This window comes from Parasteatoda tepidariorum, chromosome 11 (assembly GCF_982258835.1).
Source record: "Parasteatoda tepidariorum strain Cologne lab strain chromosome 11, Ptep-v5.0, whole genome shotgun sequence".
Taxonomy (NCBI): Eukaryota; Metazoa; Arthropoda; class Arachnida; order Araneae; family Theridiidae; genus Parasteatoda; species Parasteatoda tepidariorum.
In genome coordinates, this window is record NC_141765.1 from 21,332,263 (window position 1) to 21,359,925 (window position 27,663).

The 27,663-nt window shown below is 29.8% G+C and overlaps 1 protein-coding gene across 4 annotated transcripts in view; it reads left to right on the forward strand.

Annotated features, from left to right (window-relative positions):
* Positions 1 to 27,663, forward strand: part of LOC107437112 (uncharacterized) — a 136,103-nt gene that overhangs the window by 84,509 nt on the left and 23,931 nt on the right. For all 4 annotated transcript variants that reach the window (XR_011638275.2, XM_016049010.4, XM_071187830.2 and 1 more), the window contains 6 exons: positions 9,505 to 9,649; positions 11,558 to 11,697; positions 13,794 to 13,955; positions 16,069 to 16,140; positions 17,478 to 17,564; positions 19,901 to 19,986. Coding sequence is in view for 3 of the 4 variants with exons in the window: in XM_016049010.4 (XP_015904496.1) it covers positions 9,505 to 9,649; positions 11,558 to 11,697; positions 13,794 to 13,955; positions 16,069 to 16,140; positions 17,478 to 17,564; positions 19,901 to 19,986 (692 nt within the window). In the remaining variant the exon portion in view is untranslated. The remainder of the gene's footprint in view (positions 1 to 9,504; positions 9,650 to 11,557; positions 11,698 to 13,793; positions 13,956 to 16,068; positions 16,141 to 17,477; positions 17,565 to 19,900; positions 19,987 to 27,663) is intronic.

Sequence of the window (27,663 nt, forward strand, 5' to 3'; positions counted from 1 at the left end):
CATCAGTACCATCTCGGCGCGTTTAAATAACAACTGCAGTATTTATCTGGCTGAGCTCCTTGCGATACAGACAGCGCTCCAATGGCTTAAAAACCAGGGTTCTCCAATGGCAAGCATTTACACAGATTCCCTTTCTTCACTTATGAGCCTGGAGGACCCACGTAAACACCTCAAACTTATAGAAGACACCAAAGCCATGTGGAGTAGCAACTATAATATAAATTGGATTAAAGCACACTCAGGCATTGAAGGGAATGAAGAGGCCGACTGGGTTGCTAAGGAAGCCACTAAGCTTGGCCAGATTGATTTTGAGATCCCGGGTGAAAAATGCGAAATTAAATCTTACATTAAGAACATTACTTTTAACCGCTGGAGAAATGACTGGAGGTCTAGTGACAAGGGAAGACAAACCTATAAATTTTTTAAAGACCCAAGCATAAAGCGCCTGCAGGCCAATTTTTATTTAAACCAGCTCCTTACTGGCCACGGAGTGTTCGGGACCTATCAACAAAAATATTTCAAAAAATCAGCTTCATGCATTTACTGTGGAGTGAGACAGGACATTGATCATCTACTTAAGCACTGTCCAAGATTCCGGGCACTTCGTGGAACCCACATGCATAATTGCGAAGAGGAACATCAATTCTTCGCTATATTGACCTGCAGGAAAATTGTGACTCAAATTATTAAACAAACCCTCGAGGACATTCTAGCCCCAGATCAACTGGCCCCAGTCATGAACCAACAATAGAGCATGTCATCGTTAATTTTTACTAATCAACTTTTAGCCTTACATTTTGAATTTTTATCTACTTTTGATTTTAGACTTCATAGACTTCTAGTCAGACTTTTACTTTTAGACATTTACTATTTGGACTTTTAGCTTTCATTGATTTTAGTTTTGAGATTTTTTATCTCTTGTTTCCTTGATTTTGATTGAGATTTTTTATATCTTGGCGCTATTGGGTTTCATTGCCTTTAACACATGTTTTTAATTGTCAAACTTTATTGTTAATCCACTTTTAACTGATCACCACCACTGTCATTTGGCGAAATTTTACTGTAACTTTAGTTTTTAGAGAAATTTTATTGTAATAATTTTACTTTTATCTCCGTATACCCCCCTGGGGTGGGTCGGAGTTCAACCTTATATACAGTGAATTCGCGATAACTCGAATCTGATAGGACTGACGAAAAACTTCGACATATCGGAAGTTCGACTTACCGTTAGTTTCGGTTTTGGAAATTCAAAATATTGTCGGATTATTTAATTAATGCTTATTAATCATTTTTCTGACAAGCCATTTACGATAAGACTGTTTGAAGCACTTTATGATACCCTGGTCCATCGGCTGCAACTTTGCTGTTGTGTTTGGCGGGAGAAACTGCAAGTTTACTGCTTTCAAATTAGGTTGATCACTATGTGCTGTGCATTTATCTATAAAGAGTATCACTTTTCTTTTTTTAGCGAATAATTTCCGATCCAATTTTCTTACATAGTTTTCAAATAAAACTGATGTCATCCAAAACTTTTTGTTAGACTTGTAATCCAAAGGATACGTTTTTACATTCTTGAAACATCGGGGATTTCGCTTTTTTCCCGATAACAAGTAAGGGCAATTTCTCTGTCCCAGACGCATTTCCTCCAACTAGGACAGTCAAACGTTCCTTGCTTATTTTACCCCCTGAGCAGTTTTCATCCTTAAACATCATAGTCTTATTTGGAAGACATTTATAAAATAAACCCATTTCATCAATATTGAAAACATCATTTTAACTGTATCCTTGAAGTAAATTTGGTAACGTTTTACTTAACCACTGTTCACATACTTCAAGAGGGACAGCTTTATCTTCTCCATGAAGAGTGCGAAAGACATTGTGTGTGTGTTGCAAAGGAAGGGGCAAGATATCAGCTCCTAGGTTTTTTTTCTTGCTTTAAAAGATCCAAAAAAAATCGAGTTAAAGGGAGTAAAATTCGAGTAATCGAGAATAATTAACATGAAATTGAAGATAAAAGGGTCGGGACCTCATAAAAAAATCGAGTTATAGTAATATTCGAGTTATCGTACTTCGAGTTATAGCGAATTGACTGTATTTTTGTTTTTATTACCAGAATTATGTTGTTGTTTTTTTTACCAGAAATGTAATCACCATACAGTAAGGTAATTTTAGAATTTTTTTTCTTTGTGTATAAATTTTACCATCCATCGTTAAATGTCAAATTATTTATTCTGGAGTTAAAAATTTAAAAATGATTTAATAAAAATATTATATTCAAGTTCATATAAATAATTTATTATATGCTTATAATAAATGAAAGTCATGTTCGTTATATCTTATTATAAAATCCAATTATATGATAAACCAATAATAAGAGGTTAAGTTGACCGCATAACATACAATAAATACTCCGCAGTCCTTATCTAATGCCATCCATCTAGCGTATTAAATGTTCCATGATTAATTCGCTCTATGAAAATAAACCTACCGTTTACCTATAAATGAATTCTGCCTTGGAAATTCCGTCTAGCCTTTAAGCAGATAGGAGCAAGCATTTTACGGGAGAATTGACAGCTATAATCGGCCCAAATTGATCCAGATTGAGCATCACAAATCTTTAACCCTTTTATAGTTACTTAGCATAAATAATTTCTTACTTTCAAGAGAGGAGTTTCTCAATTACTCAGGTATAAAACTACATACACACTGCTTTATAACATACAAACAATTTAGTTGTTGATGAAATTTTGTTACAAACATTTTAGATTTAATGAATTTCTCTTTGTATAACTCGTACTCTTAAAATTCAATCCACGTTTTTTTTTTTAAACTTGAAATATTTATTCAAATTTTTAAGTTTTAAAAGGAAAAGGCTTTGAATCTTTTCTTTTAATCTATTACATTGTTAAAATTTCTCAGAAAAAATGCTTAAATAACAATTTATTTAAATGTTTTTTTTACCATATTCAAGCAAAACAAATAAATAATCATGAATAAGATGGTATTCAAACTGTTAACTGTGAGAAAAACAGTTTATTAATTGCTTCCACGCAATATGTTTAGACAACCAGAATTTTATCGCACCAACTGGGCCTACCTAATAAAACCGCTTAGCTCCTTGCACCTGGGTTCATGTCATAGCCGAGTGGGCTAGTCTGTCAAATATGATCGACTGAACGGGAGTTCGAGTTCCAGCGTTGACAACGTAATATTTCATAGATTCCCTTCAACACATGAAGAACTTTCAGTACTCTGTACTCCCCAGTTTGTGACCATGGACTATTAGAATACGATACTCTCCCTTACGAATAGCTGGCAGCACCATAAAGCTGTTTAACACAAAAAAAATTACTATTTTTCATCTCTTACTGCACTGGAAACAACCAGATGAACTAATTGAACCGCATTCCAAGGTTCAATGATAGAACTCAACTCAACCACAGCCTAACTCCATTACTCGTTACCTAACGGAAAAGCTTAGATTCAATGTCCAGTTAATTTTCCTTTTTTTGGTTTTGAAACCATACTAGTTGCAAATGGTTAAAAAAACGTATAGTTTTGCATTCATGGTTTTTTAACTACTAGTTGTTTTTTTTTTTTTTTTTTTTTTAAATAACGGCAGGCACTTGAACTCTCGTTCTTCGCCTCGGAAGATGCCGGAAGTGTTGCTCATTTAGCGTTACCCAGTGGGCACCTGTGAACCTAAGTCACGGAGGCGAGCAACATTACCCACGCCACACTGCCACAAACCCGTTCATAGGGTGGGCCACATTCACACATCACACACAACAGAGGACAGCACAGAGAGAAACATCCATGCCCAGAGCGGGATTCGAACCCGCAGCCATTGGCTCCGCAGTCAGGCACGCTAACCGCTCGGCCACCTGGCCGGCTTAACTACTAGTTGTAAACGGTTTAAAAACCGTAACGGTAAAAAATTGTTCTTTACCGTAAACTTTACGGTTAATTGGAGGGAGAGACTGCCACCCGTTATTTTACAGTAATTTTAGAATGAAAATTCTAACAGTGCATAAAAAGTTATGAAAAGAAAAGTTTATTTAACAATTGAAAAAACATTATCAACCAGGTGCAAGAAAAGAAGCATTAAAAACCATGACTTTAATAAAGGTTTTCGCTTTTTCAGTTCATTTTCAGAAGATAAAAGTAAGCAATTGGTTTTATGTTATATTTAGCAGTTTCAAATATTAAATAGGCAGTTGGTAAAGAATTTCGTGATTTATTCTGGTAAAGCAATGTTTTGTTAGCTTCTGATCTTCAAAAAAAAAAATTTTTTAATGTAAAATATTTAAAAGTAAAAAATATTTTTATGCAAGAATTTTTATTCAAAAGTTATAAAAAGTTATGTCTCCCAAAATTTTTATGTACATAAACGGCTGATTCTACCATTTTGAGAATATTTGTGTTACGAACTGATATTTTTGCAACTTTTCGGGTATGTTCAGACTTTTACAATTAAGAATGAAAAGAAAGAAAGATTTAAAAATAATAATTAAGTTTCATTAACTGCGATTAAGTTGACATTGAACTTTAAAAAATAATAACAGAAGAAAAACCATAAGAAAGCAAAGAAGTAAAAGGAAACAATTTCTTAAAGAGATTAATAATAAAAGAAGAAAAATAATTACAAATAATTAATTTTAGTAATTATTTTTAATATTTTTTCTCCTTTTTATTAATAATCTCTTACAACATTTTTTTTCCACTTACCTTTTTGTTTACTGTGTTCTTTTCATGTTTATTCTATTTCTAGTTTATTCTTGTCACAGAACAACTTTCCCATTAATATCTAGTGACAAATTTTGTGTTTAAGAAGACAATTAAAACTTTAGTCACTCAAAAACGTTATATCTAATTTTTGAACAACTTTTTTAAAAAAAAATTAAATATGTATACTGTCCCTATTGTAGATACTTTTTTTATACCACAATATAAATGAAGAACATCATATAACAAAGCCTTAGCTTTTATAAAAAAAAACTTTCATATTAATATTAATAAAGAATTCATTGTGTAAGCTCTCTATGAATATGAAGTTAGGGCTGGTATTTTTCACCTTCTTATTTTTAACTTCTCATGGTGATTCGCAACATAAATGAACCGATAAATTACAACTTTTCAAAGTTTAGTAGTAGAATTCAGTAACTACTTACAATCAAATACATCAGCAAGATAAAAAAAAAGATAATTAAATATAAATGAAAATTAAAATATAAATAACTCTTAGATCATATAATTCAAAATATAGTTTTATAAATCCATAAAAATACAGGAGAAGGTGGGGTAATACCGTATAGCTAAGATTCGTAGACCTGTTGAAGCTAAATTGTTCGAGCTAGAAACTGTCTGATTTAACCAAGATATTCATTGTCTAGTTTCATACAATATATCAGTCTCTGAGCCATGGTGACTAAGGGGATACAGCGCTCGCCCCCCCTCAACGAGGTGACCCGGCTCGCACTGACCACAGTGTTGACGTAAAATATCCTCAGTCATGGATTAGAAGCCCCTTGTCATCAGGTAAACCCAGGGAGGATTTCGTGGTCTACCTCTCCATGTAACGCAAATGCGAGTTATTTCCATCAAATAGTCCTCCACGAAGGCAAATTTCTCCCAATACTTGATCCAGGAGTACCCTCGTCTTCTGGATTAGGTTCAAAATTATGAGTCTACGGAGTTGAGCATTGGTAGTCATAAACCCAAAACTAGGTCGGCTGTTTAAGGACGATAATAAAATAAAAAATATATCATTCCCAAAAAGTCATAAATCTATTACTTTTTATATGAATGATTTCTTTCTAGAAAAAAGTCAAACCGGATACACAAGATAACCATATGGTAAATTTAGAAATACTAAAATTTCAATAAAAAAGTAGTAGATATTTCTATTTTGTTTGGCAATTTAATAAAATTATGCATGCAATTCACATGTGATATAGTCAAGATCGTACTCAAAAGGGAGGGGAAAAAGAAAGACAAATGTCCCTGAGACCGGGACCCGGTAGGGCCTGATCAAAATTCTTTACAAAAAATTTAGTGTTTATAAGTGATTTCAAAAGAAAATGGCAGGGAATTTCTTCATTTATATATATATATATATATATATATATATATATATATATATATATATATATATATATATATATATATATATATATATATATATATATATATATATATATATATATATATATATATATATATATATATATATATATAAACTGCAATTTTGCATATAAAGGTCTTCAAAAATTCTACAAAATATGAAAATAAGGCTTTTTGTTCCGCGCTATAAATTTTATCCTGGGGCCCATAAAACCTTTGTTCAGTCTTAAATGTTGTTATCTTCTTCCTCCGCTGCACTGCACCGTTCGTGGGCCAGGCATAGATTTTGTTCAAAAGGGTGAGGGCAAAATCGGATTGTACCCTGTCTGTTCCCAAGAGCAGAGGTTATAAAAACGAAAAAGAAATGTACTACTTATTGAACTATTTTCTTACTGTTTGTTAAGGTATATACTTTCATTAAGCGTATAAGCTGGACTGAAAATAAGTTTTATAACTGCAAGGACCAATAACTAAGGATAGTTTAAAAACAAGAAAACATTAGAGAGTTTAGATAGTGAAACAACTTTATCAGCACAAACGCCATGAATTAATCAGCAACAATTCAAAACTATTTTTTTAATTTAGAAAGACAATTAAAAATCGTATTTATTAAATATTATTATCAACAACATTTCCTTTTAAACTGTATTTATTCGTAAATGTCTGGAAAATCTATCAATTCTTAACATTCTCAAATAAAATATCAGAGTCATTTTCAATGTTTATATAAATCAATTACAGCCTCTCCTATATCTATAGAAATAAGTTTGAAAAAATGATAAATTGTTTCCCAACATTTTCAACAATGTATTACTCTATAACTATTATTACATAGAATGTGGATTATTAAATAAAAACACTTTTGTGGGCTCTGTTATCAATAGCTACATGTCAGGAAGTTAGATTTCAATGTTTCCTTACGAAATAGGTCTGCTAAAGAATGAATAGTGTCTGGGTCTGAAACATAACAAACTGTAGTACAATAGTCTCCAACTCAAACAAACAACTTCTTCAGGAAGTCGATGATTCGAATGTCTGCATTTCAAAGACTTCAGTCAAACAAACGTACCGACTAATGTGAATCGAAAAACATGTTTTTCTCTAAGAATGGAAATATTTTACTTGGAAAGTTTTCTGATATAAGGTAGAGTTTCTATTTGCTATATATTATAAGGAGAAAAAAAATCTAGAGAAATTAGCGTATTTTTGTGGTAGAGATATTTGTGGTAAAAGAAAGTGTAATTCTTGTAATAAAACCAAAACATAACTTTAATAAAGCCATTTATTTTGGTAATTTTTCCATTCGTATAGCGGAAATTTTGATATTCAAAATTATATTTCCTATTACCGAGCATTTAGAAAAATACAAAACTGAAAAATAAATTTAACCGAATAAATAGTTTTTATACTATGCACTAAGTATCAAGATAAAATTACCAAATTTCACCATATTCTGGTAGTTTTGACAAAACTTTTTTCTCAATGTACTATTCCAATTCAATTAAACTGAGTACAATAATGAGATAGGAAAACTTTTTCTTTGTGTGCGTGTATATATATATATATATATATATATATATATATATATATATATATATATATATATATATATATATATATATATATATATATATGAAGAATAAAAATGAAGAATAAAACAAAGAAAAATTATAGACGTATGAAAAAAAGGGGGGGGGAATAATAAGTAAAAAAATAACTAACAACAGTATTTAAAAAAAGAAAAAAAGATTAAATTTTATTTAAAAAACCGGAAAAAGCGATATAATCTTATCATCAGCCCACACGATTATATCCGCAAAGCAGAATGCTATCTGTTATTGTTTATTGTTTTTCTTAACTTTCTTCGTGCTTTCTTGTATTTATTTATTTATTTATATATATGGCGAGGAAGGAAAATTAACAGCTCCATTTTGTAACCCTTAAAATGTACGATCAGGAGGCATTTTCCGCCCTCTTTTTTAAATATTTTTAAATTTGATGATTCTGGCACTATCCAGATTGATTAAAATTGACAATGTTGTATAAATATTTATAAGCATATGTATATAATTTCTGAACGTACAACGCTCAGCCTTTTGTATGAAATAACTTTTAAAAACTCCTTACTATACGAAGAGTTATGACCAGCTGTGTTAAATAAACTGACGACATTAACAAAGAGTTCAAAACACGTCTGTGTTAAAAAAAATAAAAGCAAGGTTACATAACATTTTCCACCCTGGTAAAAAGATATTTTTCAAATTGGCGCTGATGGTACCTCCTTTACTTTTGCTTCTGTCGTATTTGGTCTAATTTAAGTTTTATTTGTGAGGTTCTATAAATATTGCTAGACATATATAGGTATTTTTGGAATACATAACACTTGCTTTTTAGAATGAAATTGGTTTGAAATTAATTCCATGGTACAGCAAATTATAAAAAAATCACTAAGGGTCTACAAAATAATCTAGACAACTATAAAGAAACAAAGCAAACTCTAGAAGGCATTGCAAAATATTAATTACTTGAGACAACAGAAAAGAGGACGTCTTCATTTCTACATTACCAGGATTCGAACCTGGATTAACTCACTTAAAATCAATAAATTGCGGCCTTCCGCCTTTGTTTTTGATTTGTAATCTTTTTATATTTCAGTTTTGTCCCAATATAACATTTTCCACAATATTTTTAAATTGAAGTAGAAATTCATAAGAAAATAGTAAAGTTGATATGAACAGTTGATATGAAACTATCCCTCGCTATTGAACAGTTTAAGCAAGTATCTTAGAACTATTTGTTAAGATTACAAATTCTGAACATAAGGAAAGCAATTTATGATTTGGTCAAAAGTAATTCTGGAAAATTTATTATTATTATATTATTATTTTGCGCGTTATACGAAATAATTGCATTATAGCTGCACTTCAATCTACATCAAAGTGTTAAAGTTAAAATTATTTATAGCAAATTTTGTACAGTACAAAAAAAAAAGACTTTTTATCATTGCCTATTTAACCTCTAAAATGCAATCTTTGTCTACTTGAGTCACGTTCGATTTTCATTTATTTCTCCTAAGAAAATTTAAATAATGGAGATTTTTGAATAAAAAACACAGTTACAATGTTTTTTTGAATTTGAAATAGTGTATGTAATTTTTAGGCTGCACCTTTTGTCATCTTATTAAAACATGAAGAATTTATACTAATAGGAGTAACCAAAGCTTGTGACAGTAACTTTCTGGCAGTAAAATTATATATAAAATAATCAATCGTTATCTGGACATCAAATTTAAAAGGTTATTACGTATTCATGTTTAATTTCTTTTATAAACTTATTAAAATATTTGCAAAATCTAATATAAATCAATGATTATATTTTCAGGTATTTATTAAAACTGAACTTAAAGTAGGAATCATTTTGGTAAAAGAAGGACAGTCTACCGAAGAGCAAATTTTGGACAATCATGAAAATACTGAGCTGTTCGATGATTTTCTAACTATTTTAGGCGATAGAATACGTTTAAAAGGTAATCATTTACTAAAATAACTAAACATTCCATTTTATATTTTTTTAAATTTTCAAATTATACTTGAAGTCTCTACTTATAATGATTACATTTCTCAAATAATCGAAATTCTGTAACGGACATTTTCTAAATGTTTTTAGACTTTTTCGAATTAAATGAAGAATTGTTAAAAAGAAGAATGAGTGAATTGCAATAGCAAATGAGCCTGAAGCGGCCATACTGCGCCAATCAGAAGCGTTATTGCGATTTCAATTTAATGAAATTTGAGGAAATTAAACTTAGTTATTAAATAAATAGAGATTTACTTATCGTTTTATCTAAAGGAGCAAAAATTAGTACATCGAATTTTTTATTACTAACTTTTTATTTGAAAAATGCTTAAATTTCTCAAAATGTTCACATATAAATTAAAATAGTTATTTTACTATTGCAATTACATTAACAAAATATGTTCTTGAATTTATGACACAATTGTATTATTATAAATATCGAAAATTATTATTTGCTAGCAATAATAACTTCAGAAGATGAGCTATATTTATTTTTAATTTCCTCTATCATTTTAATATATTCTAAGAGAATTCTTCAGAATTTCGTAAATCTGAAACTTTTATACGAGATTAAAAATATTCATTCAAATTCATATTGATATAAATTGCGTGTTTACCAACTTTCTCTCTCCCCAGTAATTGATTTCAGCGTTCCTCTTCCTGAAGCCTTGACATTTACCCTCAGGCGTTACAGTATGCCACAAGATTCTATTTCCAAGATAATTACTTTTGGATCGTAATTTTATAAATTCAATAATTGCTGGATATTTTTACTCGCTTCACTTCCAAGTAATTTCTTAGCTAGATGAGCACAGAAAAATAGAGATAGTTATAATGGATAATAGAATAGTATTTGAAACTTGTTTTTAAAATATTGATTTTTTTGTATGATGTGCCGATTAAACATTTATAAAATTTATGAGTTCAATTTAAGACACAATTTTATAAATAGTGTTTATTTCAATCTTCGTTCTTAAGTAGAATTAAATATGAAAAAATTCTTGAAGGGTAGTTGTTTTTAACTTCTGTTACTTTTTGTAAAATAATTGTTAATTCTACAATTCTTATTTTGAATATTCTTAATATTATCCATTTTTTTCCTTATTCTGCATAGTTTGAAAATTGAATGTGTTAATTATAAGTTAATTGTTTATTTCAATTTTATTAAACTATCAAAACATACTAACAACTGCAAAATAATTATACACCTGTAAGTTATACGTGCTAATTGTTTTTAATGAACTTTCATTATTTTGTAAAATATGAAGAAGTCTTATGTGTCTTAAATATTATTCCGTGTATTGTTAACTTATCTTTAATTAATTATTTTAATTTATAAAGAGTTATTATGTCAACCACCTCTCAATTTAGAGTAATTTTTTCTTCTTGTTTGGTATAAACTGAATAACGTGTTTCCCTTTTTAAATTTCATATTTTCCAAACCTCAGTGGGTTAGGCAAAAGCAATTTCCGCAAGATATTTATTCTTTCAAAGTAAACCCGGATAGGAAAATCAGCTAAATTGAAAAGTTACGTGTAAGTCTCATATGATTTGATATTAGAAATAATAGTTTGGTCTTTGTTACAAATGCACATAAGTGCACACGCGAAAACAATGACATTAAAATCTGATTATTGTCTATAAAAATTCCATTTATATGACAAAATAAAAATTAGACTTATAATGCAGTTTACTCATTTGCAATAAAAAAATGGACTATTAGCAGCTTCGGAGAAACTTTTAAGGATGTAAAAAAATGGCTGTTAGCTAATATTTTTCTTCATTTGATTTTTTTCAAAAATTATAACAAATATGAATATATTTGACTATTCTTTTAAAGCAATAAATGTATATCTAGGTTTTGACAAGTACAAAGGCGGCCTTGACTCTGTACATGATCTCACTGGTAAAGAGTCTGTGTATACCTCATGGAGGGGAATCGAAATTATGTTTCATGTATCCACCATGCTCCCTCATGAAGAACATGATCTTCAGAAAGTAAGAATATTACCCCTCTAACTCTTTTTAAAGACAACCGCTAAAGTTTAAAGATAATCGCGAAAGTTTAAAGATAATCGCGAAAGTTTAAAGATAATTGCGAAAGTTTAAAGATAACCGCGAAAGTTTAAAGATAATTACGAAACCCCTACAATTTCAAAACAACATATATTTTAAAAGTTAAAATACTTAATACTAGGCTTAATATATGGTTATTGTTAGACCCTCAAAGCTATCATTTTCAATGAAAGAGATGTGAGTAATTCAAATTTTAACTAGGCAGGTTTTGTGTAATAATTGATTTTATTGTAAAAACTAATATAATATGTCAAATAATTGTCAAAATGAATATGAGTTTACCATTTATTAAAAAGTCTCATACTTTTAATGTTACATTAAAGTTTTAAAAATTGACAAGAGTTAAAATTCGAATAAACTTTTTAAAAAACGCATTATTTTTAAAAATTAACTTGTTCAACTGTGGGCATTGTATTCTATATTATATGTTGCGATTATAATAATCTAGAAACCATACTACCTATACTTATGATACATACTTTAAATTTCAGATAAAATCATAATTCTTACTAATTATTTAATGCGCAAACGTCTTAAAAAATACATGAAACTAATTTACAGATTAACACAGATTTCAATAAGTTGTTTCTTGCAGTGACATATTAGAGAAATAAATAAAGTATGAATATAAATGACACAAAAAATTTGCATAATTTTCAAAATATATTGCTAATATGCTTCTTAATAAGCCATTCAAGCATATATAAAGGGAAAACTTCGAATTTTGCAAGCATGCTTTGAAAATTTGTTGGAGCAGTTCTTAATATATGATTAAGATCTCCTAAGTGACAAACAATGTGGAATACAGATTACGAGTTATAGTTTAATCCTTTAAATCAGAATTTTTGAGCATACTTCTCATACGTTTTTCATTATTTTCTATTCAGATCAAAATAAGAGAAAAATATTATATTTAGTATTTCAGTAATTTATGATTAAGAAATACAGTATGCATCACTGGTGTCTTTTCTTGCGTTAAAGGTAAAATCTTAAAAACACGGCTCACTTCCAAACAATAATTGCTCATGTTTGCTGTTATTTATTAAGAAAAACAGTTATTCGCCGTTAAAATTTCGTTAATTTACAAAATCATTAATTGATAAATTTTTAAATATGAATGAGAAAAAGATTTCAAACTCCACCGTTTACCCATTTGCGTCAAAGGGTTAATTCGTTACGGGAGAACTGAATTTAAATTTTTACTTTTCCGAATTTTATCCTCAGATCCATACACTTGTGACCTCAATAATTATATAAAACACTTGGCTTTCATTATTAACTTTTTAAATCTTGTCTGTTTTCGGACGTAAATCGATTAAGATAAATACTTTTTATTACAGACACCACAATTACTAAATACTTTTGTAACAGACATTTCATGGATTACAATTCACAGTTTATGGATAAGTATTTACATTTTAAGGATTAAAATGTAAATACTTACAACTTAAAATTATTCTAAAAATACATTCATAATCCTTCTGCAAAGCATACTCACAAAAAAATATTTAAACAGACACTGTTAGAAAAATGTAAAGATCAAAATGGTTTTGAATCATTTTTTTTTATTTCCAATGAGCTGCACAATCGGTCTTGCCGATAAGCAGACCTAGTGCGTTCTCCAGAGGTGGAATCCACTCTTTCAGGACCACCACAATGGGTGAGATACCGTTGGTCATGTTAATTTGGACGTCTAGTTTCTGCCACATTAGATGGCAGCACCGAGACTCTATTTGGATGCTAAAGTGCACTAGGAATTTTAATTTTGCCGGAAATGCAAGAGCCAATAAGGCACTCCTGGGATCTTTTACATGCCGCATAATCATACGACATGGCAGCTGAGGATTTTCTGCATCCCGAAAATCCGGTGTCTGGGCAGGGGATCGAGTCCGCAAACTTGGGCTCAGAAGGCCGACGACAAACCAACTGCGCCACCCAGCCACTAATATAATACGTTTTGAATCATAGTCTGTGAAATTACAGAATTGAAAATTAATTTTAATTATTTTCCACCACAGTTACAGAAGAAAAGGCATATTGGCAATGATATAGTGTGTATTGCTTTCCTGGAAGCCGACGATACATTATTCGTTCCTACATGCATCAAATCTCATTTCCTTCATACTTTCATCGTCGTTCGTGCAAGTCCATCATCAAGTCTTAAAGATATTTCATACGAAGTAAGATTTCTTGTGATTAAAACTTAAGTTAAAAGTTTTTTATTAATTTTGTTAAAAACCACAAGAAGTAGGGAAAGATGTTAACACGGTATTGGAAGAAAGGATTGAAAACGAATAACGGTAATTAAACAACAAACAGTAAGTTTTCTAAGTCATCGGTAGAGTTAAACTTCTAAAGTCGTAATATAAAAAATTTTAAACTTTTTTTTTTAAAAAAACTGATGTTTATATTTATTTCAAGCAGTATAATAACCTTGCGAGGGTAAATCAAATATAAATAAGGCTTCATCAATAACTAAATATTAAAATATTACGAACAAAAAATAGAAATTTTTTATTTTTCTTCTTATTTTCCGTGAACTTCTACACACTTCCTCCAACCTGCTGGAAGTTTTTTAATGCCGGCGGAATCGAAAGAAGTAGACCATATAGTGAACCAATTGTACACAAAATCTCTCACCTCTTCATTGGATGAAAATCGCAAATCCCCAGAGGGTTTCTTTAAGAGGTCCAAACAAATGGTAGAAACAAATGGTAGTCCGCAGGTGCCAAACCCGGGCTATATGGAGGATGTTCAACTATTTTCCTGAGTAATGCCTGTAACTTTAAATGTGTAACTCCGGCTTCATGAGGAGTAGTATTATCTTGTTATGGGAGAATTTTGCAGATCGGCATGCCACGTCTCTTGAACCGATAGGATGCTTTGATTTTCTCTAAAAGTTCTCAATGAAAATTTACATTAATTGTTCGTCGTTCATGAGGGAAATCAGAGTACACAACACCTTGTGAATCCCCAAAAAACACTTGTGAGTGCTCAACCAGCAGATAATCGAGAGATTTTGCTTTGAATGGAGCAGATTCATTTTTCCTTCGCCATTCCATACTGAAACGCTTTGATTCAGGGGTGTAGGATTCATCACACGTTTACATACATCGTTTACAAACTTGTGCCCCCGACAGGGTATCATTGCATAACTGTGGCTATAATCTGCGAAAGATTTTAATAGGCTTAGCATTTTCTCTTGTTGGAAAATTTAATTATTATGTGTTGAGCAACTTTATTAGGAACATATGATTCAAGCTACTAAAACAAAATTATTTGCAAAGAGCTAATTCGCAATAAAACAATTATTCAAACTCTAGATATAGTTCTATTGTTGCAATGACAACGAGAATAAAAATCGTCTGCTACTATTAAAAAAGTCTCATTTATATTTGATCCACCTACGTATAAGTAAAATATTATATATATAGGCTTTTATGCTTGTTTTTTATTAGCTTTTGCTTTCAATAACCAGTCCAACTCTGAATAATATCGTTTCCTGTTATATGAAACACTGCACACAAAACTAAGCTGTCTAAGCTGAGATAATTTTATGTATACCAAATTCATGTATGATAAGCGTACAAATAAAGCTAATACAAGCTGCTTTTACTTTTCGAAACATTACTTCAAATTATAATTTTTATAAACTACAGTGTAAAAACTTTTAGTGTAAAGTGACAGCTAGTTTTAGTGTCGTAGTAATCTGAATGCATTTTTGAGTATTGAGCTGTGGTTATCGTGCAAAAAATTGAATGAAATTGACAAATTAAAAATTGTTTGAAACAATTAGTGCAGATTTATTATTAAAAATGTGCGTATTTTTTAATCGAAATATTTTTTTAACACTAAAACTATAAATTGATTCCAATGTGTATGAAGTTATGCGTTGTCAGTAAACAAACAAACAAAAAAAATAATTAATAAGTAAATAAAACTATAACAGAGAAAGAAAAAATAAAAAAAATACGACTCCATGTACAGCAAAAAATTTTAGTTTACCCCAATACCAAAAGTAATGACAACTTTACGCCAAATTTTTTACAGTGTGTACACCAAAAACATTTATGTATTCATCTTTCTAATTCAAACTTCAAAAAGTTCAGACCACTTTTCAAAGTAATCCAAATTTACGGTAGTTGAATCAATGCGAATGTATTAGTTATTAACATGTACTTCTACAAATCTAAACTTTTTAAGGAATATTAACTTAGACATTTTTCTTAAAAAAGTATATATAATAGCATAAAAGTTTTTTCATGTATTTTAATTATTTTTTTTAAATTACAGGTATCTGTAGTTTCCAGGGATGAAGTAGGAGCTTATAAGCCTTATTTATGGCATCGTTCGAAATTTAAAAAAGTAAGAATCGCTTTCCCGCTCTAAGGGACTTATTTTTATTTACAAAAATAATGCTGTTTAAAATGTTGAAATAATTGTACTTGTATATGAATTAGAAAGCGGGATAACACTGAATTTTTTTTCTTTCTTTTTTTTCTTCTTTTTTTTGAGCTTCAAATGATGCAGAGGTCTTGAATACGTTTTACACCATTACAATTTTTTTCATGCTCTTATAACTTTTAAAAAATTTATCTCAAAAAACAAAAAAAAATTTTATTATAAAACTCTATGATTTATGAATAGTATATATATTTCAAAAATGTGACCCTTTAAAAATTTTTTATTAAGACAAAAAAAAAACAATTGGTTTTGACAAATAAAAACAATAAACTTAAAATATAGGAGAAAAAAAGGTTTCCTAAATATCACATTAACGCATAAAAAAATAATACGTATTTAATAATTTTTGTAATTAATAGAACGAAAAAAATTCGTTAAGCAAGTATATACCTGGTACGCTATATTTTTAGTTTTATCTAACCTAAATTTTTATGGATTGTACACAAATTAATCTGATATATACAACACTTAATTTTACTTGCTTTTAATTTATGAAATTTTATTTATACAGAAATGTTCCTAAATAAACATCGTTTAGGTAAAAGTTGAATGAAAAAGAAATGATTTTCATAACATATAATTGTATAGTCAACATGCTCTAAATTAAATTTGATTTTAAACACATTCCACCAGCTTAACAATAACATAATATATTTTTTCATTCAGAACTCAAAAAAAAGCGATAAATTATGAAAGAAATTCCGTCAGTTTTCATATTAATGTTAAACAATACCTCACAGTAAAGGTCCCCAGTTTGTTTTCATTTATCAAATTCTATATATAAATTAAATATTTGCAGCGTACATTAACTTTATAAAACTTAATTGAATTTATTGAATTTTTACTTAGTATTACAAGTATATGTGTTACGAGACAAGTGGAACAATTTCAGTTGCCAAAAATTATTTGAGTAAATATTATACTATTCATTTAATAAAAAGAAAAATTATAAAGTAATGAAAATCAGTGATGTTGTTTACTATAATATATATTAAAAATTAAAATTAAAAATGAAAGCATTTATTTGTTGTACAAAGAATTCAAATTAATTTTATAATATGTTGGAAATGATTTTGCTAAATCGTTTGCATAATTGTTTCCTAAACTATAAAAAAAAATCGCTTCGTAATCATGTTATGAATAAGACAGCTGATTTTTGAATAATTTTTATTTGTTCAGATCTACGCAAATGCAAATTTAGAAATACATAATTCTTGGATGCATTTTTTTAAATTCAGGATCAACTTTTCCGGGAATGGATTTTAACGAAAATTGTAAATGGTGAGAGGGCGAGCTATTCAGCACCAAAATTTGCAAGAATGCAGGTAAGAAAATTTTCAAATTTTGTACCTTAGCAAAAGATTCGAATCTCTTAACAACTCCATTTGAACATTTCTCAGACTATTAGAAATGGGCAAGATTTATATGCACATAATTCTACTAAATAAAAAACTTATTTTAGATAGATCCTATTGGGGTTACTTTTATTCCTAGAACCACGTCCAATTTTGTGATCAAGTATTGCGAGTAGTTTTATTTTTGTTCCTTTAAGTTTCATATAATTAGAAAACAATGCTTGTCACTTGTTATTCAGAATTGGGGAGGGGAGAACAACAAATTTCGGTGAAATTCTTTATAAGATGATAAATCAAAATTAGTACTTCTTAGACATAAAAAACATTCTGAATTACCTAAATTTTCAGTTCTATTTTATATAAAACGCTTGTATTTAATCTTATTCGCTTTAGAGTTAACAAATACAATGAATTCAATGAATCTCTCGCCCAGATAGTCAAAAGATATCAATTTCAGGCATCGATTTCCGGCATCAATTTCAGATATCAATTTCAGGCAATAAATAAATAAAAATAAAAACTTTTTATACGTAAAAACCTTCTAACTTCTAAACTATTTGCTCTATTGACTTGTGTTTGATTTTATTTGCTTCAAAGTGAAAAACATTTATAAGAAAACAATATCTCCTTTGTTTAAATAGCAAAACGATAGCAATGTTAGCAATGTAAAATTAAGAATAAGTAAAAAATTGTGTTTCTTACTTTTATTTGGTCTCACTAGATTCAGCGTAAACAAATATTTTGGAATTAACACTTCACTTATCTATATAGAAATATCAGGTGCAAAAAGAGCTATAAGTATGAAATTGTATGATTTCCGATCATAAAAACCCTTATAATTTCGGAACTATTAGTTTTTCCGACGCTGATATGGCTTTTTCAGATTTAGCGTAAATTTCAATTAGAGACAATACCTCATTTGTCTAGATGGCAATTCTTGAGTTTCCCTCAAACATCCTTCAATCTTTTCCCATCTGCGGGAAATAAGAAAAAACTAAGACCACCCATAATACTCAATCACAAAATTGCACGTGGAGTGTTGTTACGAAACCTACCAATTGGTTTCATTTTAAAATGAAGCATTTTTAACTGGTTACTCAAAATTTCTCTTTAAAAATCAAACAGGTTTTAAGACTAAACGCTGCATCTGCTGATAAAATAACTTTATAGATCAGTTCATCTACTGTTTAGTTCTAATATTAAGAGTAATGGTTGCAATTTCATTTTCTTGATTCTATTATGGCTTGAACATGCATATTTTAGAGTTGAACCGTACAAAATATTCAAACTATCAAATTTTTCTTCTACGGGGTGTTCCGTAAAGGCTGTCCTTATTATTTGCCCAGTGGTGAAATGTTCGTAAAGATGCTGTCCCAAGTAGAACACCAAAGTCACGCATCACTAACTACTGTCAGTGAACAGATGGGTGGCCACTTTAATCAGCTTGCGTAGGGACTGAGAGTGCCCTGGTATCAATCTTCGTTAAACCGTTCTTCCGTAAAGTGCTCAATTTCGCGTGCAGGTCGTCGTTCTACCAAAGTGGGAGAGTCATCCCCTTTTCAAAATATCAGACTTGTGATGGCATATCTTCGGATCATCCTCGAAGATATTTCCCCCTCAGTCACCAAGAGTCCATTGTAGAGCTCTAGTGCGACATAAATAAAGTACTATTAGTATTATTACCTTAATATTTACTTTCCGAATTTTTGTAAAAAAAAATTATGAAAACACTGAACATTAATAGTCGTAATTTCTTGCTAAGGTGGGGAAAAAACTGCTCCCAACTCTGACAAATCATATCGAATTATCGAGGTTAATGATTTGAAAATTCAATTCCCATTCCATACTGGTTAAAGTAATCAAAAACCAATTTATTCCAAGCTGAAGCTGAAAGATTGTTTTTAACAAAATGTAAACGCATCCCAACATTGATAAATAAACTGAATTTTAATGATTCTTCTTTGTCCCGATTGAATTCGATAATGATTGGTAGCCATTAAAAAAAAAATTCGTACCTAAATATTAATTTACGGCCCTTTGTACATAGTTCTTTATCCATATTTTTATACAAATTCTAAAAACACATAAAGGTTTAAATTTTGTGCAGTTGTTTGAAGTCTCTTAACAGCATACTCTAGCACTTCAAAATAATTCAATATAAATTAAATAAATTCTGTAAGTAGTATTGAGAATAAGCAATATAATCTTATCTTATAAAGTCTTATTCATAAGTCGCATTACGTCTTATTATCTTATTAAGTATTCATTAAGTCTTATAATAAGTCTAATTCATTTCATCATTATAGGACCGAACGAGAAGCCAAATGTTGGAAGATATTGTTACCAATCTACAAAACCACGTGGAGACTGGACAGATCCCTAAACCATACAGGTAGTGTATTTTTTTTAAGGATAATAGCATTATCGAACTTAAAATCCCCTTGGACGAAAACTTAAAATCCCCTTGGAATATTATTTCCTTTTTTCAATCTAAATATTGGATGTTGGTAACATTTAAGAAAAAATAATCATAAAAGTAGAGCAATTCCTCAACAGCCCATTTCGAGACAATGGGTCATGGAGTTTAAGGCTACGCAATTTCTAAAGTAACGGCATGATGTACCTATATGGTTAGCATGACACGCCAAACACCTTTACTTCCCAGACAAGTTAGTGTGAGTAAGTCAAGTCGCCAAATGGTACAGAACCTCAGACCTTGACAATGAGAGCTAAGGGCCTAAACTAATGTGCCATCGCTGTGTTGCTAAAAATGTCAACCTCCCAACTGTGGAAGAGATGAATCATACATAAGTAGATTGTTGACTAAAACTGAACGTGGAGAAGTATCCGATTTCCCCTCTTCATACAAAAGTTACTACTTAAATTAAAGATACTTAAGTAGTAATTTAAGTCGTTCTACTTCAGTGTTTGGTGAGTTTTCTCAAGCAGTTTCAAAAGTGTAAATATAAAAAGGTAACTGCTTAAAGTCTAATATCATTCAAAATTTCACTTTTTCAGTCTAAACTTCATCATTGTGATTTTCCTATTCAGCACGTTTCCTAACAACATACGTCACAGGTCCATAATCGCTTTTAGAAAACGAGTTCTAGAAATTCATCATAAACTAGCTAGAAATATTTTTCGATATATGGGTGATTCTCACGAAATATGACAATTCACTGTCTTTTGCTCCAAGATCTAATACTAAACAACTAAAAGAACCTTTTTAAAAAAAATTTAATAAATAGCATTGCTGTTAGCATTTTAAAATGACTTTGCACTAGCATTGACTGTTTTGTACAGTTAAAAAATTTAATTGAATATCAAAATGTCATTTTCCTGGTATGTCGCAAACAATATTTTCTATAATAACTAGCTTCAAAACTTCCCATACATTTTCCAATTTCTAATTTTTTTTATCTCAACCGTTGTAAGTATTTCTAGAATATATGCAGAGGGTATTATTTCCAAAAACTTTGCTTAAAATAATTTTTTCTGTCAATAATTTGTTTGTCACATGAAAATCTGTCATTTTCCTGGCCATTTTTTTTAGTAATTCATAACCAAAATAGATACCTCCAGCAATTAATATCTTAGGTAAAGAGATTGATTAGAATACCATCCTATCAGAACACGTCTAATTGCAGGAATCAAGGACCAACTTTCTAAGTCAAAATGTATTTCAAAAAATTTCACAAGGTGAGTAGGTTTTTATGTTCCCATTTTCCTGTCCTCTAGAAATCATTAATAACATAAACTATTTGCATTTACCTCAGTTATTTCAGGAAATCCTGATGTTTTCTGCGGAAAGTAAGCGCGTTAGGCCGAAATGTTAAATTAAAGTAATGTTAAATGCTGTAAAATGGCAAAATTTTCATTATCCTAGCTGTCATTTTCCTGGCTTATAAATTCCAGGACATTAACACAGTTATAAGAAAATTTTTCAAATACTATAATGTAAAGAGGGAAAGCAAATATTAAACTAATAACCAGTTTATGAAAGATTGTAATCTGCTCATATGTAATTAAAGTTATTTATTTATTTAATGATTGATTATTATACACAATTTTATTTCGTACATATTAACAAAAAAAAACATTTTAGATTCTTTCTACAGTGGATAAAAGAATTAATTTAAACAAATTATGGTCCATCTAACGAAAAGGCGTTAGGTTATTTTTTTTTCGAAACATATATAGTTAAAAATATAAAGGATAAGCTAAAAATATCACTGTACTATTTAATTCTGTCGTATGATAGCGTTTAAAGACTGTGTAGTTTTTAAGCTCTGATTGGGTGTATAAATTAAGGAATAAAGTTGTAAAATAAAATGATTTGAAATATTTTAAATTTAAATAATATTATAAAAAATTTCCGATGTAAATTATTATCGAATTAATTTTAATGAAACTTTTTATAAAATTAATAAAAAAATTCCTAGGATTATCATTTTCATTGTAGTTGAAGTTTTTGAAGTCGTCCATAAAGATATTGAATTTAACTTTAATATTCATGCTGGCAAACAGACTGCTAATAACTTTAAGTGGCTCGGGAAAAAAGACTGCCTCAAAATTTCTTAGAATATCACAAAATCAAAAATGCCTGCTCCTTACCCAATATCTTCCAGGCATTTTGCTTCTTCTGAGAGCTTCAAGATTAATGAAATTTTACAAAAAAAAATTTTTTCTCTGTTTTAACTGTTTCTTTGCAAATTAAAGTGTAGTAAAATTAAAAACTATCTCACTTAGTGTTACTCTCTCACTTTCAATATACTTAACTAATTTGTCAAATTTGTTCAAAATATTTATTTTTTGGCATTTATTTACATAGAAAGTTAAAATTAACTTCTCAACTTTGTTGAGTTTGTCTTTTTTGAGTTTCTTTAGTTGAGTTACTTACTATTAGCTTAAAATGACTGTTTTCTTAACTTCCAAGCTAATATGTCATTTTAATGGTCTTCTAGTCCTTTTCCTGGCATTCAAATTTTGGTGAATTTCTATTTTATTTTTCTTCTTGAGCAAATATCAATCAACTACACTGCTGTCTGTAAGATATTAATAAAAGTAACTAAATAAATATACAAAAAAAATTTAGATTATTTTGAAGACTTTAAATTTGAAGAAATTTTTTTTCCGAGTTGTCATGCTTCCAAAGAATCACCCATATATTATTTTTAAATATTCATTTAGTATGCCTTTTTCAATGAGAACGCGTATTAAAGCTATGATTAATAATGATTAATCTGTTCTTTTCTTTACGAGTCCCACTTTACAATGCCAAGAAGAAAGGCATATTTTTGTTTCATTAAATTAAATAACTTATTATCTATACAGATTCGGCAAGCCTTCTAGCAAAAATTCTCTTATATATATATATATATATATATATATATATATATATATATATATATATATATATATATATATATATATATATATATATATATATATATATATATATATATATATATATATATATATATATATATATATATATATATATATATATATATATATATATATATATATATATGGCACTTTGTAGTGAGTATCTAAATTTTATAAATTTTCGACTTTTCTGTTTAAAAAAAAAAAATTCTAGTTTATTTCACAGCATTGTTATTCAAAATATAATTGAAAAATTTTGCTTTCTGAATTAAAAAGTTAAGACTGGTCGCATTAGATAAATACTGTTGTTATATTGATTAGTGAAGTTATTTAATGAACGAAATGACATATTAACTAAGTATTATAACTCCCTTTAAATAGATAAATAAAATAAAATAAAAGGAGTTTTGGGTACAAAAAGCAGAATTAACTAAGGATTTAACGTTTCGCTAATTAGCATTTAATGTTTGAGAGAAATATTTAACTTCGCAATGAAGTATTTCATTTCAATTGGTGACGATCGAATTAAACTGAAAATTTAGTTTATTATTCTGTTCTATTCAAAGTGATTTTGATTAGGAATCAAGTCTTTCGAAATACATGAGTACTGAAAATTTCTGAGTTGTTTTAATTACTTAAATACCAATTCATTTCAAAATCCGAGTTTTTAAGTACTTGTGACAAATGCAGAAGAGCCCTGAGCTACTTATTCCGTTGTTAAGAGTTTTTACTGTTTAACAAGGGTTATACTGTTGACATAAGATTTAACGTGGGGAAGTATCCAATTTCCCCTCTCCATACAAAACTTACTACTTAAAGATACTTAGGTAGCAACTTAAGTAGCTCTACTTAAGTGTTTGGTGAGTTTTCTCATCTTTTGATATGATTGCAAAAGTGTAAATATAAAAAGGTAACTGCTTAAAGTGCGAAATCATTCAAAATTTTCCCTTTTTCAGCCTTGATGGAAAATTTATATATATATATATATACACTGGTGTGCAAAACTTAAGCAACAAGTGGTTTTTCGACCTCAGCTCCCCAACAAAGTATAAGATAGCCATGAAATTACTATCCATAATTATTTGTATGCAGATTTTTGAAATAAAACGTCGTAAAGTGATGTAAGTGTACGTAAACCTTGTGGGTCGGGGAGTGCAAGTCAAAGCTGTGATAAAAGGATGAAGAGAACCGTAGTTAAAGACATTCGCTGCAAGTGCAAGTGATTTGTTTTGTGAAACATGTCTTCAAGAAATCATTTAGACGACTTTACTCGAGGAAGAATGATTGGGAAGCTTGAGGAGGGGCGTAGTGTGACCAGTGTCGCCGAAGAGTTCGGGATCAACAAAAGTGTGGTTTCTCGTGCTTGGAATGCCTTTAAAACTACTGGTACAGCTGTTCGAAAGGTTGGTGGTGGCCGTCCAAGGAAAACAACACCAAGAGATGACCGTTACATTGTCCTCCAGGCGAAAAGAAACCGTTTTCAGTCAGCAAGCGCCATATCTCAGCAACTGTGCACAGCCACAGGACGATAAGTATCAAGATTTACAGTGGCCAGACGCCTCCACAAAGGTGGCTTATTTGCTAGACGTCCTAAACGCTGCATACCTTTAAAAGTTAGCCATCGTCGGCACCGTTTAGAGTGGAGCAGAGAATACGAAACCTGGACACCTCATCAATGGAATCGCGTCCTCTTCACAGATGAGAGTTGTTTTAGTGCTACAAGCGATTCTGAACGTCAGTTGATCTGGAGAGAGGTTGGAGCTCGATTTCATCCCAATAACATAGCGGAAAGAGATCGTTACGGTGGTCCTGGAGTTGTCGTCTGGGGTGGCATTATGTTGAAAGGGCCGACTGAGCTTCAGATAGTCGACCGAGCTTCTGTAACTGGAGACCGCTACTGCAATGAGGTAATCCTACCCCATGTGCGTCTGTTCCGAGGGGTCATTGGACCAGACTTCATTCTTATGGATGACAATGCCCGGCCACACCGTACTGCTAATGTTCAAGAGCTACTGGAAAGTGAAGATATCACACGAATGGATTGGCTAGCTTACTCTCCAAATCTAAATCCCATAGAGCATGTGTGGGATGCATTAGGGAGACGTCTTGCGACACGACAGTATCCTCCTGATAACACCCATCAGCTGAAAGATGCGTTAAAGGAGGAATGGAGACATTTACCCCAAGAACTCCTGGATAATCTGGTGCTTAGCATGGAGAGACGATGCCAAGCAACAATTACAGTAAGGGGAGTGCATATCCCATACTAGGGAACATCTGCCAGTTGTACTTACGCTTCTTCAGGCAATCATGTGTAACGCCACTATATGTCAAATAAAGGCTTTTTTTGTTCCATACCCTACTTTAAGCTTTATATTCATTTCTGCGCCATTATTCTTTTACCATCGTTTCAGTACAAAATAATGTACATCATATTCAAATGTCATGTCAAATCGGATGATTTCTTGTAGAGTTATGACAAAAAACGCACTTGTTGCTTAAGTTTTGCACACCAGTGTATGTATGTATATATATATATATATATATATATATATATATATATATATATATATATATATATATAGGTGATTCTTTTTAAACATGACAATTCGGACCAAAAAATTTCTTCAAATTTAAAGTCTTCAAAATAATCTAAAATTTTTTTGTATACTTCTTTAGTTACACTTATTAATATCTTACAGACAGCAGTGTAGTTTATTGATATTTGTTCGAGAAAAAAAAAATAGAAATTCGCCAAATCTTGAATGCCAGGAAAATGACATATTAGCTTAGAAGTTTAAAAAACAATCATTTTTAGTTAATAGTGAGTAACTTAACTTAAGCCTTTATGTTAGTTGGATCATATCATAAATTGCTTAAATTAATTCTTTTTATCCACTGCAGAAAGAATCAAAAAGTTTTTTGCTGCTGATGTGTACAGAATATAATTTTGTATAATAATCAGTCATTAAATAAATAAATAACTTTGATTACATATAAGCATATTGCAATCATACATAAATTTGGTATTAGGTTAATATTTACTTTCAATCCTTACATTATTAGCAGTTTAAAACAATTTCTGGTAACACTTCAATGTCCTGGCATTCATAAGCCAGGAAAATGACAGCCAAGATAATGACAAATTCGCCATTTTATAGCATATAACTTTACTTTAATTTAATATTTTGGTCTAAGACGTTTATATTCTGCAGAAAACAACAGGATTTATTAAAATAACTCAGATAAATCCATGTAGTTTATGTTATTAATGATTTCAAGAAGCCATAAAAATGACAGCACAAAAACCTACTCACCTTGAAAAATTTTTTGAAATAGATTTTGAACTAGAAAATTGGTTCTTTATTCATGCAACAAGACATGTTCATATAGGAGGATATCTAATCAATCTATTAACATAAGATATTGATTGCTGGCTCTATCTATTTTGGTTATAAACCACTAAATAAAAGTAGCCAGGAAAATGACAGATTTTCTTGGGACAAACAAATTATTGACAAAAAAAATTAATTTTAACGAAGTTTTTGTAAATAATTCCCTCTGCGTATATTCTAGAAATGCTTACAACGGTTGAGATAAAAAAAATTAAAAATTGAAAAATTCATGGGAAGTTTTGAAGCTAGTTATTATTGGAAACATTGTTTGGGACATGCCAGGAAAATGACATTTTGATATTCAATTGAATTTTTTAACTATACAAAACAGTCAATGCTAGTGCAAAGTCATTTTAAAATGCTAACAGCAATGCTATTTATTAATTTTTTTTAAAAAAAGTTATTTTAGTATTATAGTATTAGATCTTGGAGCAAGGGACAGTGAATTGTCATATTTCGTGAGAATCACCCATATATATATTTGGCACTTTAAATTTTATAAATTTTCGTCTTTTCTATTTAAAGTAAAAAAAATTCTAAAAGGAATTTTTTGTAATTTTCCAGCTTATTTCACAGCATTAGTATTCAAAATGTAATTGAAAAATTTTGATATCGGAATTTAATAGGTTAAAACTGATCACATTAAATTAATACTGTCATTATATTGATTAGAAAAGTTACTTAATGAGCGAAATGACATATTATTTATTACTACTCCATTAAAAAAAAGAGTTATGGGTACAAAAGGCCGAATTAACTAAGAATTTAGCGTTTTGCTAATCAGCATTTAATGTTTGAGAGGAATATTTAACTTCGCAATAAAGTATTTTATCTTCATTGGTGACGATCGAATTAAACTGAAAATTCAGTTTTACTATTCAGTTCTATTCAAAGTGATTCTAATTAGGAATCAAGTCGTTCGAAATACATGAGCACCAAATATTTCTGCTTCGTTTAATTACTTAAATAACAATTCATTTCAATAGCCGAATTTTTAATTACTTGTGTAAAATGCAGAAACGCATTGAACAGCTGATTTCGCTGTCAAGGGTTTTAATCGCCAGTAAAAATTTCTGCTTAACCTGCCTTATTTAGATCACAATTTCATAAGCAATGCCCTCTAGTGTTGCGGCTTAGAGCAAATTAATCGATTATTTCTATCCTTGTTACATCCTATATTAGGAGTAGAAAATGTATCAGATTTGCAGCTTAGCATTTATAATGAAAAATGAATCTAAGCATAAAGAGAATAGAGGGTAATGAGTTAATAAATTTTAATTAAAGCA